General features: G+C 44.3%; 1 protein-coding gene across 8 annotated transcripts in view; it reads left to right on the top strand.

Annotated features, from left to right (window-relative positions):
* EBF1 (EBF transcription factor 1) overlaps window positions 1-17,770 on the top strand; it is a 291,394-nt gene that overhangs the window by 13,020 nt on the left and 260,604 nt on the right. For all 8 annotated transcript variants that reach the window (XM_075164300.1, XM_075164298.1, XM_075164297.1 and 5 more), the window contains exon 6: window positions 6,382-6,450. In XM_075164300.1, the coding sequence (XP_075020401.1) occupies window positions 6,382-6,450 (69 nt within the window). The remainder of the gene's footprint in view (window positions 1-6,381; window positions 6,451-17,770) is intronic.

Genomic DNA, 17,770 nt, shown 5'->3' with positions numbered 1-17,770 from the left:
TAGGTGAAGCCTCTTCTATTTCCTTTTTACCACAGAGAAGGCAGCATCTTCCCACAGACCCTCCAACACCTAGGAGAGCTTGACCTTGCAGTCTCATTAAAGTTAGTGGGTGTTTTTTGCATGTCTGAAAAAATCATTTGTTACATGTTATTCGATGGCAGAAAATAATTCCCTGGTGGAAGACAAGGCGTTCTTGCATAAGCTCATTGTTACAATCAGTTGTTTTAAGACTGTAAAAATGCCATTGCATGCGTTGTAACTTTTACAAAACACATTTACTAAAAAGGAGTAACTTGAGGGTAAAAACTAGTACCCACTTCTAAGAGAATAAACTTGGATGAGGGTTTCCTGGTGGGGGAGAGTCTTAGACAAAATATTCAGATGGAAACTTCTCTGTTGGTTAATTTTTTTAAAATTTTTTTTTTCATTCTTGGCAATCCGCATGTTTTGTCCTCCACGGCAGCTCCTCCCTGATAAAACCCTGCTGGAGGGCAGCGCCCTGCGTTGCCGGCAGAGGAGGAGCTGCTCTCCTTGCTTTGCCAGCCTGGGCGAAACCCCGTGTGCAGCCCCCCAGATTCTTCCTTGCAGGATTTGGGGGATTTTAGGTTTCATGTCATATTTTTCTAGGCTGCTTCATTCAGTAGGTTTGGCTTCTTCCAGGAAACCAAAGGTAACCCGTTACATCCCGAGAACGATCGGAGCAGACGGTATCTCCAAGAGGTGCCTGAGCTTCTGCTGCCGTTGGGAGCTGCAGCATTGCTTTGCTGAGGACTCCCGGCCAGTTCTCCCTTTCCAAATGGAAACCCAGTGCTGACAACTCGTAATTGCCCTAAAATTCATTGGCCCAATTAGCACCACTTTCACACTAGATACCTAGCTAGGAACAATTCATGGAAATATTAAAGGAGGCCCCTGACCTGATAAGGCTGAAGTGCGTGCTTTGCTTTTCTCCTGGAATAGACCAGTAAAACAGTGGGACTGTTCACGTGAGTAAAATTAAGCACATGCTCAAGTGCCTGCAGCGTCAGGGTCTGAATCTGCTGCTAGTCCTGGGTGATGTGCCCTCCTGATTCTTAAACGGCAAGGTTTTGAGGTAGGAATTACATCTGCCTGCCACTCCCTGAGCCATCCGCGCAAGAGTAAGGATCACCTGCGTTAATGCATTAATTTTCTTACAAATACTTTAGAAACATAAAGAGTAAGAAGTAAATGGAAACTTTATATAAAGGGCTGAGTTTTAACCAGAAGACCAAATACCTGCATCAAAGATTTATGGCCGTTCAATATACTTTGACTGAGACAAAATTATTTCCGTTTTGGGAATGTGGAAAGATGTGCAGTCTTTCCCTTTAATAAAGCACTTTACACTTTCTTTGTGCTTAAAATTCACTGGATCAGGAGCTTTATTCTTCTCCTATTTATTTGCTGCTAGTCCTTGCTTTGTGTTTCATAACCATAAGGTGGAGGGGTAGCAAAAAAAAAAAAATCTGACCATAGTAGGCAAATGTTGTGTGCCTGGCGGGGTGGGGGAGACATATTCAAATTTCTTACAGCTCATATTAGATATTACCCATTTCCTTTTCTGCCTATACATGTGTAAGAGGGTGCTGTTTGTTTACCAGGCTGCTTGACCCTATTGCACAAATCTGTCATCTATTGTGCTGCTAACACTCTTTTAAATTGCAAATCTGATGCTCTTTAGGGGTCTAGAAGGGGAAAAAAAACCCTCTCTCCACACCATTCTGTTTTTCTTGATTTCTTGCCTGTTGTAAGTGGAAGTTGGGATGTGCTGAATTTGCACCAGGGGTGCAAATGCAGCCTCAATTATAAGCATAAAATTAGAGTCTGTTCCCCATTAATCAGCCCAGCTAATTGCTATGCACTACCATTAGCCATATGGTGTGAAAGACAGCTTGCTCTCCCTAAGATGAAATTTCTTCATTTCAGACATGAAATAGTGAGGGCTCTGTATTTTAAAATAGCTTGTTTTAGATATTTAATTTCTAAACAACTTTCACCAGTGCTTTCTATCAAGGCTAACTGCACAATAAAACTTTGCATTTATGTGACAAAGCTGGGTATTTATAGTATACTACATCTATGGCATGGATAAGACAAAGAATTCAAATGTATAGGAGAGTCCTGGTTGTGGTAGGAAAGTGGGGCTGAGGTTTGCTTCAGGTGGCTGTTTATTTCAAAGAATTTCATTGTGTTTTGTCAAATATAAAAATCTACACTGTTGGCGAAAATGTTAATAGCTGGGGAGAATTCACAGCCTCAGTGGAATTTATTAGTATTGTAGGCAGCATGGGGAGGGACATCTATAGTTAATATTGCCTCAACAATTTCCATTATGAAACCTTCAGTGGCTTACAGCTTTGCCAAACTTAAACTGTTCTGGCTGAAATGTCCTTTGCAGGGTGTCAGCCTCAGGCTGACTTTCTTTGGAAAGTTTCAGCTAAAATGGTTCAGTGATTTCTGAGAATGAGGTTGGAGTAAAATATGGTTTTTGTCTGTGTAAAATAAAATCTTACAGCTGTTTTGGCGAGAAGCTCCCGCACCTCCACGCTTTGGGGCAAGGAGCCTGTTTGGGGCAGGGGCTGTCCCAGCCGCATTGTCTGCGGGATGAAACCCACCTCGCTGGGAGCTTCTGCAAAATGTCCCACACGGACTCGCTAACGACTTGTTAGAGCCTGGCAGCTAAATGATCGGAAAGTCGCATTTGCGCTGGCCACGTGCCATCGCCCCGTAATTTCTCATTGTTCATTGTCCCCGCAGAAAGCCCGAGCACGCAGATACACAAAGCAGGGCTCCTCTCGCGAGCGATGCTCCTGGCCACCACGCCGGGGTGGGGACAGGGGGATTTGGGGGTGCCAGCCATCGGAGTGAGGAGGCCATCTCCTGCCTGCGGCGGGGCCGGGCAGCGCGGGATAGAGATGCTCCAGCGCGGGGAAGGGAAGAGGAGGAGGAAGATATGGAGCAAGATGGCAGGAGGGCAGCAGGTCCCCAGAGGGTTGGGGTGAGGACAAAGGCAGCAACGAAACCTGGGAGTGGTGGTGGCCAGGGGATGGGGAGGCCTGCGAAGGGGCAGGGTGGGGATGGCGTGGGGCTTGGGCATGAGCCCTGGGGATGGCGTGGATGGCAATACAGGGGGGGGAAACCTGGGGTAGGCAGGGATGGGGTGCAGGAGCTGGCAGGGGTTGTAATGGCAAGAGACTTCATTACTACCAAGGACTACTTATTTTAAAAACAACCAACCCTCCAAACGAAGCAATTTTTGCAGGCTTTTTCTATGGGCCAGCATGACGTTATGCCTGAGCCGTGGCTCCTTGCCCCATTTGGGAATGGGCGTCACGGGGGGACAGTGAGGACAAGTCCTTGCCCTCCCGGCTGCAAGGAGCCGTCACTCAGCGCCTCCCCCTGTGCTTTCACGGAGCCTCGCTGGGAGCTGGAAGCTCCTGGGAATTTTAAAATTCCTTCAGGAAAAAGAGAAAGGGTGCTGAATATTTAGGAACTTTTTTCCAAGTGTTAAGCAGGCACTAAAAGCCAAAGCTTTCAAGGCAAGTTGAATTAAAAGCACTTCTCGTGCCACGCAACCAGGTCTCAAACTCGGGGTTTGCATGATGTTTTAATTCTCCGCATAGAAAAACTAGGGTAGACGAAGCCTTGGATTCTGCTGTTGGGGGGAAAAAAATGCAAAAGGCAAGCTAAGGTTTAAAAAATACCTAGAACACGAAAGAACATTTGGGGCCTCCTTGCATGCCACAGAGCCACCAGACAGTGGGACATGGCAGCCATGCACCTTTTCCACGTCACCCTCAAATTGCAGTGCAGGGAGTGGGGTCTCTCAGTATTGCTTGGGATTATTGGGGTACACTCTTGGGAAGCCCTAACCAAAGGAGGGGGCCACCCGATGAGCAAGGCGGTGTTTCCTTGGCTCTCGAAGCCGGGTTGTCCCCGTCGGCCAGCGCCTGACTCCATCCCACTCGCGGCAGGAGGCGAGACCGAGTCCCCATCTCCGGGCCCCCGCGGCCGCCTCTCCCGCTGGGTTAGCGCCCCGGGAAGGTGCCGGCCTCCGAGCCTGGTGGTGCGTGGATGGTGGTATCTGCCCATCTCGGGCTGGGAGCCTGGGAACCTTTGCTCGCCTGAGTAAGTGTGGCAATTTCTGTCCCTCCAGTCTGCTGTGAGAATGTCAGGACTAGCCCTGATTTGCTTCAGTCACAAGAACTGCATTGTCTTAACTTGTGCCAACTCTGTTTCTAATTACATTTTAATCATTTAAAAATGATTAGCAGTTTTTATTGCCTTGTTTGTGGGTAAATTTTCTCACCCCACACATTCTAGCTGCACTCCAATGACAAGTCCTTTTATAGGCAAAAAAGCCCCCTAACGTCCACACGACTATTTACCTACAGCATATTTTATTCCTTCCTAAATTTTAATACTTTCTGGGTGCCAAGGCTCTTGCATTTTTTGGTGGATCAATTGTGGTATTGTGCTGTAAAATTAAGCAGTTTTTTTTGGCAATCCCAAACAATGTAACTTCCACCGAAATGAAGATACCGCACATGTGTTAACTGTGAAAAGTTTCAGCCCTGAATAGTTGCCTTGAAGCTTTTTGCGGTGAAAAGAATTATGTATTTTCCTCTCTTTGAAAACAAAAATTTTTTTTTTTTGAAACCATGTTTAAACAGGCTGTTTTTGTAAAAGGCCCCCTTTTCTTGTTATCTTTAGTGTGGTTAGTTGCTTTATTGCTAATCTTGGTGGGTAACTGTATATTATTCACTCTATTGTTCAGCAACACAAGAGAACCTTTGTCATACTCCCAACAGGGCTATTTATATAGCGTGGCACTTCTGAGGGCTTCTTCCTGCCCTGATGTTCTTCCACCTTCTGGGGAAAAGAAAATAGTTCATCTGAGCGGGAGCGCGAGCAGTGGTCGTTCCTGCCAGCTGCCCAAAGCCGGCTGCTGAAATAAGGGCGATGCGCAGGTCCCTGGGATGCCATTTGGAACAAGCGTGGTGGTTGCCAAAGACTGGGTTGCGTGTGGTTGAGGTTTACCAGAAAGTTTATTGAACGGAGAGACGCGCTCAGGTCTGGCCGGGGAGAGCAAACAGGGTGGTCCTCACTGCCTGTCCCTTGGTGTCACCATGGGATGGGGTCCCTGCAGCCGTCACCCCACAGGAGCTGCCCAGGCTCATCCAGCAGGTCCCTGGGGACCAAGGAGGGCTTGGGAAGACCAGGAGCTTCTTGGTTTTATTTTTGTTTTTTTTTTATTGCTTGGAGCCTTGACTTCACTGGGGAATTTTCTGTTAAGGGGTGTCACCCTTAACAGAAGTCAATAGGAGCTGTTAATAGGTTAATAGATGGGTGTTTCCCCCCTGGGGTGAGCAGGTGGGTGAAAGCCTGCGGCTTTGCTCACCTACATAGTGTGACTCGGTCTTGTGGGTTTAGACGGGCTGCTGGGGAGAGCAGGGCTCCTGCGGGCAGCCCCCGTATCACTTGGCCACAGCTCTAGATGCACCAGGAGGGCTTCCCACCCTGAGCAGAAACATGCGTATTGCCTGTGAGTTTACCTGCAATATATTTGTGGCTCCAAATGGATAATAATCCCGATGAGGAATCATCACAAACAACAATTTAACTTCTCTTAGGAAACAATGAGCCACCTTAGTTCAAAAGAATCCCAGCCTCGAGGTCAGTGATGGAGCAGTGCTTTGGGAGACGGAGCTTATATTTCACATGCCTGCTTTGTATCTGACCTGACACAGGGCACCAGCCGCCGGAGCTGTGCTCTCCATGGCATTAGCGATCATTAACATGCTCAGAAAACTTGGGGAAACAGGCACGCTCGAGCATAAAAAAGCCGCTGCCGATGGCGCTTGCATTTTGGCTCCCCCATTAACAACGGTGTTTCTTAGAGGGAGAATAATTGTACTTTCGGCTTTCGGGGGGAGATTTCCCGGTGGCGGAGCGTAGAAGCAGGAATACCTTGTGGATGTGTAACATAAGCGTTAAGCAAATATAAAAACCAGGCTCAGTGGGGAAATAGCTGCCTTATTTTGTGTGCGAGCGTATGCGGGACAACTGTTAACCCCTATGGAAAAGAGGCTACAAATAGGCAGGTCTGCCTGTTTCGGGTGATCCTTGAATTATTATTTGTGAAAGGGGCAAATCCCTCTCTTTTTATATTTTCCGTTGCTAACCAGCTGTGCAAGAAGTTAAACATAGTAATTAACCCATATGTGACCCACTACATTTGACTGATTTCCAGGCAGGGACGGAGCGGTAACTCTAGCCGGCAATTTGAACCTACCATGTTCGTAATGATGATTTTACAGTGTAATGGTCGCACTAAATCCTTTCACTTTTGCTCTGTAGCCGCTGTTGTGACAAGAAAAGCTGTGGCAACAGAAATGAGACTCCATCAGATCCAGTGATAATTGACAGGTAAGGACTGCTATTGTTTCCTTCCATTTTTTTTTTCTCCCCCTCCTCATTATAATGAAACACCTGCCCTGTGTTGCTAATGGGGAAGAATTAGGAGTATATACGGATGAAATTTTGTTTTTGATACCGAATTAGTTGTGCTTTGCAATTGCGATTGCCATGGACGGGCCATATGGAGGATAACGGAGTGACCTGCTCTTTGGAGGGCTCCGCTTCTTGTAACTGATTCATGTGCATAAAGAGGAGATTTTTCTTTCTGACTTTCTGTGGCTCAATTCACATGCTGTGCCAGGGAAGCTTCAGGAATAAAATAATAATAGTTTGTGATTTATGAAATGTGGTTGGGTGCTTATAAATATTTAACTTTTATTTGAAAAATGTTTGAATCATTATCACTTTTAGCTACAGTAGATCTGTTGGATGCAATCCATCTACATTTTAAGGTTTTTATTTATGCATAAAAACAGTTAAAAAAATAGATCTGCAAAGTAAGGTTTTTTCCTCCTGTTATTTTCTTTGGTTGGAATACTATTTTGACTGTATTGTCAGTTGATTAATTCATTTTTGCCTGTTTTAATTATTGTATTTTTAAACAGATCCATATTGCTAATCTGACATCATTGAGTAAATCACTGTAGTACAATACATCTATTTTAGTTTTTCTGATCCACGCTTAGTTTCTGTGCTTGCAAATTATGCAAAATGGTAGCCAAATAGTCATTTTTACATTTTAATTGTCCAAACTCATTGTACAAAGCCATGTGCGATAACCAGGTTATTATGCAGCATTACTCTAGAGGAGTTAAATGGCCCTGAAGTACTGAAAGTGTCTGTCATCAGCTGGGGAAAGCAATACCCTGGCACTAATCTGTGAATCGAGGGACCCTGAAAGGAAACTACCTATACATATAGGGGCGAGAGCATAGAATAGTGTGCTTCTCTTTGCATTATTGTCTGAGTTAATGTTTGCTATATTAAGTTTAAAGTATCTTCCTGCCGTGCCAGCGCATCCATTTTATGAAAGAAGGTGAAGAGGGTTTGATGTGTTGGGTGGCACGCGCAGGGAGCGGTCCAGGGATATGGCAGAGCCTTGCCTGGCATTGTGCTCATCCAGACTCCCAGACTTACAGTTCTTGTTTGAATTAGGTAAGAAAGTGCATATATTGGAAGCTTGTAGCAGATGTTTTGATTAGCTATAATAAGTAAACCTGAGAATGTTTAAATCTCAGAAGATATCTCTATCTATTTTAACTAAGCATATTTTCATCTTCTGTGAGCATTAGGTAGTACCAGGGAAAGTGGGGGAAAAAAACCCCACAGTGAAATCTGTATAGAGATGTGTTTTATAAGCATGCTGCAGAGTTGAACACTATAAACATGGTGTTAGAGTGGCATTTTGAGCAACATGAAAGCTACAAAATTCACATGAATTTTTCATTGTACTGGAAAGTGAGATGTTAAGATGCTAATGGCAGGTTTACGGAAATATTTTGTTTAACTATCTAGTATGCAAAACTGCTAGTTGCAAATCATTTTAAATTATGAAAGCCAGAGATGCTGTCTGTTACATGCTTCCTGCAAAATGAAGAAAACAGTAACATGAAAAAAACAGATTTAGCTTCCTAGCAGTGATCAATTTATCAGTCTTTACGTAAATGGATGCAAAAGGTGCCAATTCTGAAGATTATTTTTAAAGCTAAACATAATTTAATGATGATAATACAAACCCTACCTCACCACGCGTACTGAATCACTCTCGGCTTGTGAACGGTTAAGCTTTTAAGTTCTTCACTTGGTTTTAAATTGTGACTTTGATACAGAAGGTTGATATGACTGTGGTTTGAATAACATTTGATTTCGACCTGTTCCTGTGGGTTGCAGTGGTATAAGAAATTTGACTCAGCAGTACTGTAATTAGCCCTCCCCGTGTTTTTGAAACAGGATTGTGTTACCTGGATTGCATTAGTGTGGCTTCTATTGTTGCCGCTTCGCATCTGTCCCAGTAGGGTACTTAAAACCTTTTCTTGGCCGGGGCTAGTTCAAACAATTTAGGCCAAATAAGTATGTGCTTTATACAGTTAGTGGCTTTAGTGATGTTTCTTGTGACATTTATCCTACTCATTTTTTTTTTCCCCTTTTGGTTTGGAAAGGATGAAGTGATCTATATGGAGCCTTTTTACCTTAAAACCAGTCCTCTAAAATTGTTCTAACATTAAAATGCCTGCACAAGTCAGAACATGTGTTTAGTTGTACTCCATTGTCACTTCTCCATGCACACAATTTTTAACTATTATGTCAATTGATATGCAAAACCATATTTAGCTATTTTTATTTGCATGTGAGCTTACAGAATCCATTTACCATTTGGGCTAAAGCACTCCCACATGCCTTACGCTCCGATAAAGTCTTGCCTATGGATTTAATCTAACTCTTGCATCAAATCCTGTGAATCCACAGACTCTGACCTAACATAGAATTTAACGTAGAATCTATCCATGGGATTTTTGACATATGTACTTACATGGAAATGCTATCCTCTTCTTACATGCTGGAATACTATTTTGGATTGATTAATTCTCTTTGATGAGGCTAGAGAAACTTGGGATAGAGAGAGCTCCGTCTTTGTGGTGGTTTAGTGAACTTGGCGAAGAGGCTGTTTGGCAACTTCAAAGTTACATGTGTTGTGTTCTTTTTCAAACCCTAGATATATAGGAAAAGTAAGTCGTATACTTTTATTTAATCAAAACGTGGGATTTAAAAAAAGTCTGTAGTTGCGTTTGAAACAGGATACAACTTTATCCTTTATAAAATTGCTTTATACTTTGCTCTGTTATAGTACCAGCAGATAGAGCAGTGAAAGAGACCTAAAGAAATTTATACTCATATAGTGATCTACATTTTCTCTGGAGAACAAAATAAATCTGTTATGCTTATAGAGCAGTCATTTCAAGGAAGTTTCTTGGAAACCTGTGTGTGTCTGAATCATCTTCTTAGCATAGCCTGTATATTTTATCGCTAATCCAGTTACATGTGTTGAGATGAAGCTCTGATGAACAGGAACTCGCTTTAAAAGGGGTATTATTGTCACAATACAAACGTACGATTCCTCCTACAAGTGCAGTGGCAGGGCTGCATTGTAATCACACTTAAAGAAAACACACAGCACTTCCTGTTATTAAATTAAATTCTAGATTGATTTAACTTTCAAATTGTAACTCATATTTGAATTTAAAAGGTTTGCAATAAAATTCCTGTGAAGAAATTGAATAAATTGTAGTTTTATTACCACTCTGGATATCCTGGTGTCCTAACCTTTTTCCTTACAGTTATCTTAGTTCAATAAATAAAACCTCATTAGACTATTCCCATTTCAACGAGTTTATTAAATTTTACAGGAGTAATTAGCATAAGCTGTGCTAATTTTTCTGGAAGACTAATGAGAGAGCTTCCTAATTAGGTTTGCTTTGTAAGAATCAGAAAAGATGATAATGACAAAAGTCACATAGGGGAGAAAGTGGGGCTTTATTTTATTCCTTGGTTCAGGAAAGAGGCTCCTCTCTCGGCATTCTGTTCCAAACTTTTAAACCCAATTTACCATTGTTAGGAGCGATATTTAATGGTGTTACCTGTGCCTGCTGGGGCTTCTTTACCTTTTATGGTTGATCCAGTAAACAGGAGTCCTATTGACTGATAAAATAGGAATAACCACTGCAGTCCCAAATATAGTGGCAGAAAAATCTCAGCATGTAGGATCTGTGCCGTATACCTCCAGCTCGCGACACTGCATGGACAAAGGGCTGAAAACAGCCCGTTTGGCAATTGCCGGTCCATCCTAAATTTTGCTTCTTCCCAGAGCACACGAGCAGGCTGATAACAGTGCCCTGAAATCGGCTTTGCTGAGATTTACCAATACAGATGATTCCTACTTCAGAAATCTCACGACCGTCTATCTTTTGGATAAATAAACTTTAGCTGCGGTCTAAGTGAACAGGCTTTGTGCTGGAGCTCTCCCCAGGTGAGACCGTGCGCCCTTAGGTGGCAGGTCAGCGTGAGGATGACTAGGGTTTCTTCTGGCCCTTGTCTGGCAATATATTGAAGTTCTTCACGTGCTGCTTCGGATGCAGTTTCTGAGGAATGAGGCTCCCTCTGGCTTTGAAGAGGTGGCTTATGCATTTCCAGTGCAATCAGAGCTCTCGTCCGTGGAGCAGGGGTGGGGACTCATGGATTGGAGGCCGTAATATTTTTTACGCATTATTATCAGATGACACCAAGGTACATTTTAATGCATGACCTGCTACCAGTGTTTGAAAGGCCTGTGTGCTTTCGACACCTGCTGTACGGGATGCTCGACTGGGGCTCTCTGTAATCCGTCCCTGGTACGCCCAGCTGCCGCGGCTAGGGAGGGAGCCAACTTACCTACATATGTTTTTGAAATCTTTCAGCCTTTAACCTGAAAAATGTTATGTTTGTGGGTAGGATTTCACCGTGCAATGACATGAAAAAAGGCGTGACTGACTTTCAATGTCTCCGTTTTACCACTTTACAAGTCATCACGTAGTGGATTGTATTTTATGGGCTTGATCATCTTTTCACCCTAAATACCAGGCAGGTGGAAAAATGACACACAGGACTGTATCACACTCACTGCATCCTCCCCACAAATACACTTGTTAGGCAGATGTGGCGATTAATGCGTTTTGCAGTAGCGTTCCATGCCCGGAGGGAGGGTGACGGAGATGCGGGCGGGCTGGCAGAGCGGGCCAGCTTCAGGAGAGGTGCTGGCAAGAGAACAAGGTGGGTGTTTTGCTTGGGAGGGAGCTGCTGAGGATTGCTTTGCTGCAGGGGATGGGATCAGCGCTGCAGCTGATCCCCCAGCCAGACTACAGGGACACGGGCTCGCCATGGCACTGGTGTGACCGCAAAGTGGCAGAAGATGCCAGGTGCTTTGGCAGTCGTCCCTTTGTAGGAGTCCCAGTTCTTGGTCCCCCTGGCCATATGCGGTACCTGAACCTGGCTGTGTGGGGTCAGGGGACGGTGTCCTGACCCCTCCTTGCCCACGTCGGGGACAGGGCTGCAGGAGGCTGCGGGTCCCATCCGTCCTGGGTCCTTGGGTGGGTTTTCCACGCAGGAGGGCCGGCATGGCTCTCTCTGATAGATGTCAAGACATGGGTGAGAAACGCTCCTGGGCCTGAAGATTTGGCAGTTTTCTTGAGTCTTGTCTTGTACATCGTCGCTGTGCCCCTTCCAGAGCCAGATGGGAGTTATTTATCCAGCAGGGAGGGAGTCCGGGGAGCAGAAACTGGGCGACAGAGGACTTACCCCCAGCATCGCACGGAGATGTCTCCCAGGCTGTTTTTCAAGGCTGTGCCGACGAAACCCTCAGGGCCTCTAAGCAGGGCGTTCAGACGGGCAGAAGTTGGCCTCGAGCATTTCATGCGAGCTCCCGGAGCCTGTGAACCCATACATTTCTGAGAGGGGAGGGACCGAAACACACATCCTCGAGGATTTGGTTGTGATTGATGCATCTGAGAAGCATTACCCAAAACATTTCCCACATGACTTAGGCAACCAAAGGCATTTTGAGCGTTCGTGAGATAAATGGGAGACTGATCAGTACATGCTTCTCACACAGAGTGTCAGACATGCTTGCCCCTCTACCAGGGCTCCTAATGCATACGGTGTCAGTCCTCTTTCTGGTGAAGAAATCACTAGAGCCGGGGGTAACTTTGCAAGAGTTCTTGCAAAAATCTCTTGGTTTCAGCCTATTGGGGTTGGCACATATTGCTGCTGCTTCAAAATTCATTTATTTTGCTCTTGGGGTTGAGTGAACTTGGTCAGGGTCAAACCAGCTCCTGCTTATTGTTTGTTTGATTTCTTTCCCCTCCGCCCCCAAGTATAAGAATTTTTGTATAATCTCAAAACTATTATGCAAAACCTTAACTTGGTCTCAGCTTCACTCAGGAGGTTTGTGATTTTCTCAGCAAACCTGTTCTGAGTTTTCAGTTTGTTATAAAACCCCAAACCAGGCAAGTTTTATGTGGTTTTGGGTTTCACTGCAAACATTTCACACTACTCTAATAGTTACTTGCTTCTCTCAGTGATGCCTTTTGAATCTGCAGCTAGTGTTTTGGGCTTTATTTCACTGCAGTCTTATGCCTGATTATTACTATTTAATATCATGGTGATATAACAGAGGCTTCTATCGCAAAGAAGGCTCATTGTGCTAGACGCTGTGTAGTCGCTAGGTAGGTAGATGATCCCATTCGTGAAGAGAAGTGCTTCTCCTTTACTTTAAGTTTAAAAATTGAGATTGAGGTTTTTCTATGGAGAATAAAACACTTAGGCTTGTATTGAATGTCCTGGGGATGAGGGAAACTGAAGACCAGTCTACGGTATTGCTTTTAGCATTTGACTACCATCTCTAGTGCTCACCTACAGCCCTTTGGGGCTTGGCCAGTTGTGCTGCCAGTCAAGAAAAGTGACATGAGTGCACACATGGGATGTGCTGGACCTGCTGCCCTGAGACCCCAAGGTCAGCGTGTCCATGTCCATATAGCTCTGCTCTGCCTTGAGTGGATGGTGAGCCCAGGGCGAGCAGCTCTGCGCCTACAGCTTTCAGAGCCGTGGCTGCCGGCAGGTTGGTAAGTCCCTTGGGCTCTTTCTGAAAATCTCGGTCTTGGTCAGCAAGGGTTACAATTTCAGGAGACTGCCGTGGCTTGTCTAACTCCTCGAAGTCCATCCTGAAGACCCTATGGGTTTGCTTGTGCAGAGGGAGCACACTGAGGTCTAACTGAGACTCTGTGGATTCCTCTGCTGCTCCATTCAGACGGCAGGATTTGGGCATCGAGGTTAGAGGTGTTTTAAAAGGTTTGGCTGTCTCTATGCAGTGACCTCCTGCAGCATCAAGAAAGCTCCAAGTGCACTGGGTTGGTCCCAAGAGGAGCTCAGGGCCTGGCAGGGTGATCTGTCCCTTTGTTTCTGGTCACAAAACTTCAAATATGCTATTCATACCTATCAATTTCTTAATATGAACTCCTACTTCAAAGCCTGTCCTGCAGCAGGGAGGATGTGCTCGGCTACCAGCTCCATGCAGCTCAGTGCCAGTTCTTCTCTTTCTCAAGAGTGAGGATTTTTTTGGGGAAAAAATACTGGCTTTTTCTGATATGCATATATATACACACACATTTTCTGGTGTGGATAAATTTCCTGTCCCATCTTAACACCCGATTTATTTCCATATTTGCTGTCACAGTGGGAATGCACACATGAATAAGAGCGATAGGAAAATGTATTTGCAAAGATCATCCTCAGTTTTAATGCAGATTAGTTAAAATTGTTCTGAACATGAAAAATGTATCTTACCTCTATCCCAGTGTTTATTGGGTAAAAATATAACCCAAGCCTTATTCTGCAGAAGCTGAGGTGTATGAGTAGTTTTCTTCCTGTGAGTAGTCATAAATGTTTGCGTGTTCTAGCCCCCGAAATGTATTCTTATAAATAATTGGCCACATCTACAAAAATAACTATGCTAAATTCAAATTCACTTCTGCTTGCTGGAAGTATATAATTTTAATACAACATCTACCTAATAAAGTTAAAAGAGAGTAAGAAACAATTGTAGGTTTTTGTGTAAATCACGACTGAGATAACTTGCTAGAAATGGATTTAACGCTGTCCTTGGAGAGCAGCAAGTCTCTGTAGTAGTAGTGGTAAATACTGGTAAGAGCTTTTCTCTTTCCTTGTAGCATCATGGGTTTTTTTCTGTAACAGTTCTGGAAAAGTACAGAAAAGCCATACAAAGTTCCCAGTATGCCACATTAGCAACTTTGCATAGGTAGTTTGTGATCAGAATATATTAGTGTATCAAATGAGTGTTTACTTTTTTTGCTAAGGACAGTATTTTAGAGGTTTTTTTAAAGCAGAACAAATAATTTTCTACCCACTTTTTAAAAATAGTGTTTGGAAATAGAAAATGTGAAAACAAATTTTCTGGTGCTGTTAATATGTGAATTATATGAAATCAGTTATTAAAAGGCTTTATTTCAAGTCACTGAAATTATATACTGGACAGTAGTAAGGTGACCCAGATATAGAGCCTTTCATGGCAATCATTGAAATGCTATGAACAGTACTGTTTTGTCTTTGGTTTCTTGCTGCCTCTAAAGGTGTAGGCAGATGAAGATAGCTTTAAAAAGAGCTATTTCTCCAATTACAAGCTTTTGTCCAACAGCAAAGAGAGATTTTTAGACTAACAGCATTCACTATAACAAAATTAAATTCCCTTCATCTGACAAGAAGCCGAGTTTGGCAATAGTTTGGGATTTTTTGTTGGAGATATAGCAGAAGTCACCCTCTATACCCCTGTTTTTCCCTGCAGCGGTGAGCCGGCCAGCCCTGAAAGGCAGGGACCCGAATTTGGGGGGGGAGCAAGGGGGGGAAGGGTGGGTGGGCACTGGATGGTGTCACACATGGCGAGAGCCGAGTGGCCACCCGCAGGCTTGGGGACATCGTTTTCCCCTTGGCCGGTGAAGCGCAGGTCGCCCTTCCCCGCGGTCCGGGGGGGCGAGGGAGCAGCATCGCCACGGCCGCCCCCCCGCCGGGCCGGGCCTGGACGCCCGGCCAAATCTCTCCGGTTTTGTAACAACGCAGTAACGTCCAAAATGGCATTCCACAACTATGCCATCTCGCTAACCGGCTGAGGCACAATAGTTCAGTAATGTAATATAAAAAGTAATGGTGTTAGCTAACACATCCTTAATAAGATATTGTCCGCTGCTCTGCCATATGCTACCGAGCAGGCTTTCCCTCTGTGGGGCTTTTGAGTTCTCTCAATAAGATTATTTCAAATACTCTAATCCTGAATCATTGACATGAATACAAAAGCCTAGTGACATCTAATAGATGCCTCTTAGCTTTGCTTTTCCTCTTGTTCCTTTCCTTTTTCTTCTCTTTTTACCTGACAAAAAGCTTACAGACACTTGGGCTCTGTCTCTCAGTACCAGCATGTGGGTCCCCTCATGAAATATAAAGGAGGAAAAAGGGCTGACATAGGGCTGATAAGCCACAGAGCAAAGGACCATAGATTAAAAGTAAATGCCAGTAAATCCTACCCTGTACACTCAGTTGTTCTTTTATTGTTTTCTTTAACTCTTCCAGTGCCACGCCGGGCTCGAAAGAGATGAAAAATGGGGTTAAAAAAAAAGGCGATGCTACAGTGACATAGTGCCAGGGTCCTAAAGGCTTGCTGGACACTTGGATTTTCTCAGCTCTCCTCTCACCTTGACTTTCTAATTAGAGTTGCAAACTGTTTCAGCGAATCGCATCATTCAGTTAGCTGAATGGTTAGGTCATTTTTTCAAAGATTAATTAAAAAACAACAAAAAAAAGACACCCCCAAGTGATATGATTGTGACCCTGGAAAGGATAAAATGTATATAAAGTAAATGTCAAGAAGAATTGATATCCCACTGTGAGTGTCTAGGAATAAAAAAAAGGATCTTCCTCTTGTTAGAGTTGTCTTGATGACCGTCAGAGACAGAAAATCATTTTCTGTTCATCTTCTTTTGGACTTTGCCAAACTGTTCATCTGTGGATTCCAAAATTTGCCTTTGGAAAAAGTTCCTGGTACAGGATAGAGCCAGTGTCTACAATGGGTTAAAAGGAAGCTGTTTAAAACATAATCATTTTCCTTATTTTTCTCCATGATTTTGCAGGGACACTCTCAGGCTTTCCTGAGCAGGATAACCATCCGCTTCCACCCAGTTGAGTCAGGTCTTCTCTGTAACCTCCCTGAACATAATCTTTCAGTTGGATTTTTTGGCATCTGCATCACTACATAACCATTGGCTGGCTTCCCAGATGTTAAGTCACTTTGATAAGTGGATGTTAAAAACCACTTTACCTAGTTCAGATTTTGTAGAAGGATGACACAAGGAGAACTGTATTCTGTATTCATTATAAAGTTCTTTGCTCTAAAAGGAGAAGAAAATTAACTACACTCAGAGCTATTAAGATCCGATGGTAGCATCTCCTCCAGTCTGCTCCGTGTGCCTCTGCGTGGCTTGCACCGTCCCGCACGAGCTGGGATTCAGCTGCGGACGGGCGCGCGTCCCAGGGCACGCCTCGCTGGGGGTTACGCAGGCAGGAGAAGGAAGGGACCCGCACATGTTTCGCGATAGCTGGCCCACAGCTAGGATCAGGATCTGGCCCTTTTTAAAGAAAAACGAGGGAGTCCCGCTGCGATACGAAGGAGTGCCCTGTGTGATCCAGGGCTCTCTGGGGTCTAGGGCAGAATTTGTTTCTCCAGCTGGGGTTTATGTGCTAAAAGCAGCTCTGTAAAACTTGTTTCTTTTCTTATCTCTGGGTCTTGGTTTCCCGTTGGCACCATGGTCTGATGTTACTGGGCTCCAGCGGTCTCTGGGCTCCGTTGGGCTGCCGGGCTTTGAGCGCTGCTGGGCGAGGGATGTACAGCGGCGTAGAGAGAGCCTCTACCCTAAAGAGCTGTTTAGGCAAGACAATCCCTATGCTACATCTACCTTCTTTTTTCTTTAAAGCTCCATAATAGCTCTGGCATTCTGAAAAACGGAATAAACGGTACTGTGGTGTAGGAGGAAAACTTCTCGCTAAACCCCATTATGTGTACACGAATTGTCGTCTGTTGTCTACTGCGCGGCAGGAGAGAGGAACTTTTCTTTTTTTTTCTGAAGGATTGCCCCACTGTGACAATGGTAACTTAATTTGTCAGAAATTACAAGAACATTAATACATCATGCCCTAATGCGTCATTAGTGCATTAATACTTTCGAAGTCATCGGAGTTTTTCTAATAAATGCCTTCAAAGTCGGCTGGGCATTCATAAATTTGAGTTTTCAGTATTATAACTATAATTGAGACACCTATTTTCCCTGATTAATTCTTGGAGTTTGTATGTAACAGTCAGCCTTGTTGACATTCGCAGCCATCCGCACTTGAAAGAATAACACGCCGTTAGTTAATATTTGTGTTATTGTAAAGTGGCATGATTTGGAAAAAAAAACCCAACAGAACAAAAAAAAGGGAGGCTGTTCTCGGGGAAACAAAAGAGAATTTTGGGAATGCTTTTTGCCATGGTAACCCAGTTATCGCTCATTAATCTGTCACGTATGAAACAAGTTCCAGACTACAACACACTTAAACAAGGCAGCGTTCCCGGGGGGTTCGCCCCCTCGGCTGCTCTACCCCTTACCTGCCGGCAGCATCCCGGCCAGGCTCCGCGCAGCGCTGGAAGGGTTAACCATGGCAGAAAATCCCATCATGTGCCTGGTTGGCTCTGAAAGAGGGG

The sequence above is a fragment of the Calonectris borealis genome, chromosome 15 (genome assembly GCF_964195595.1).
Source record: "Calonectris borealis chromosome 15, bCalBor7.hap1.2, whole genome shotgun sequence".
NCBI lineage: Eukaryota > Metazoa > Chordata > Aves > Procellariiformes > Procellariidae > Calonectris > Calonectris borealis.
The sequence above is the reverse complement of the archived record's forward strand: the minus strand, read 5'-3'. Positions and strand labels throughout refer to the sequence as shown.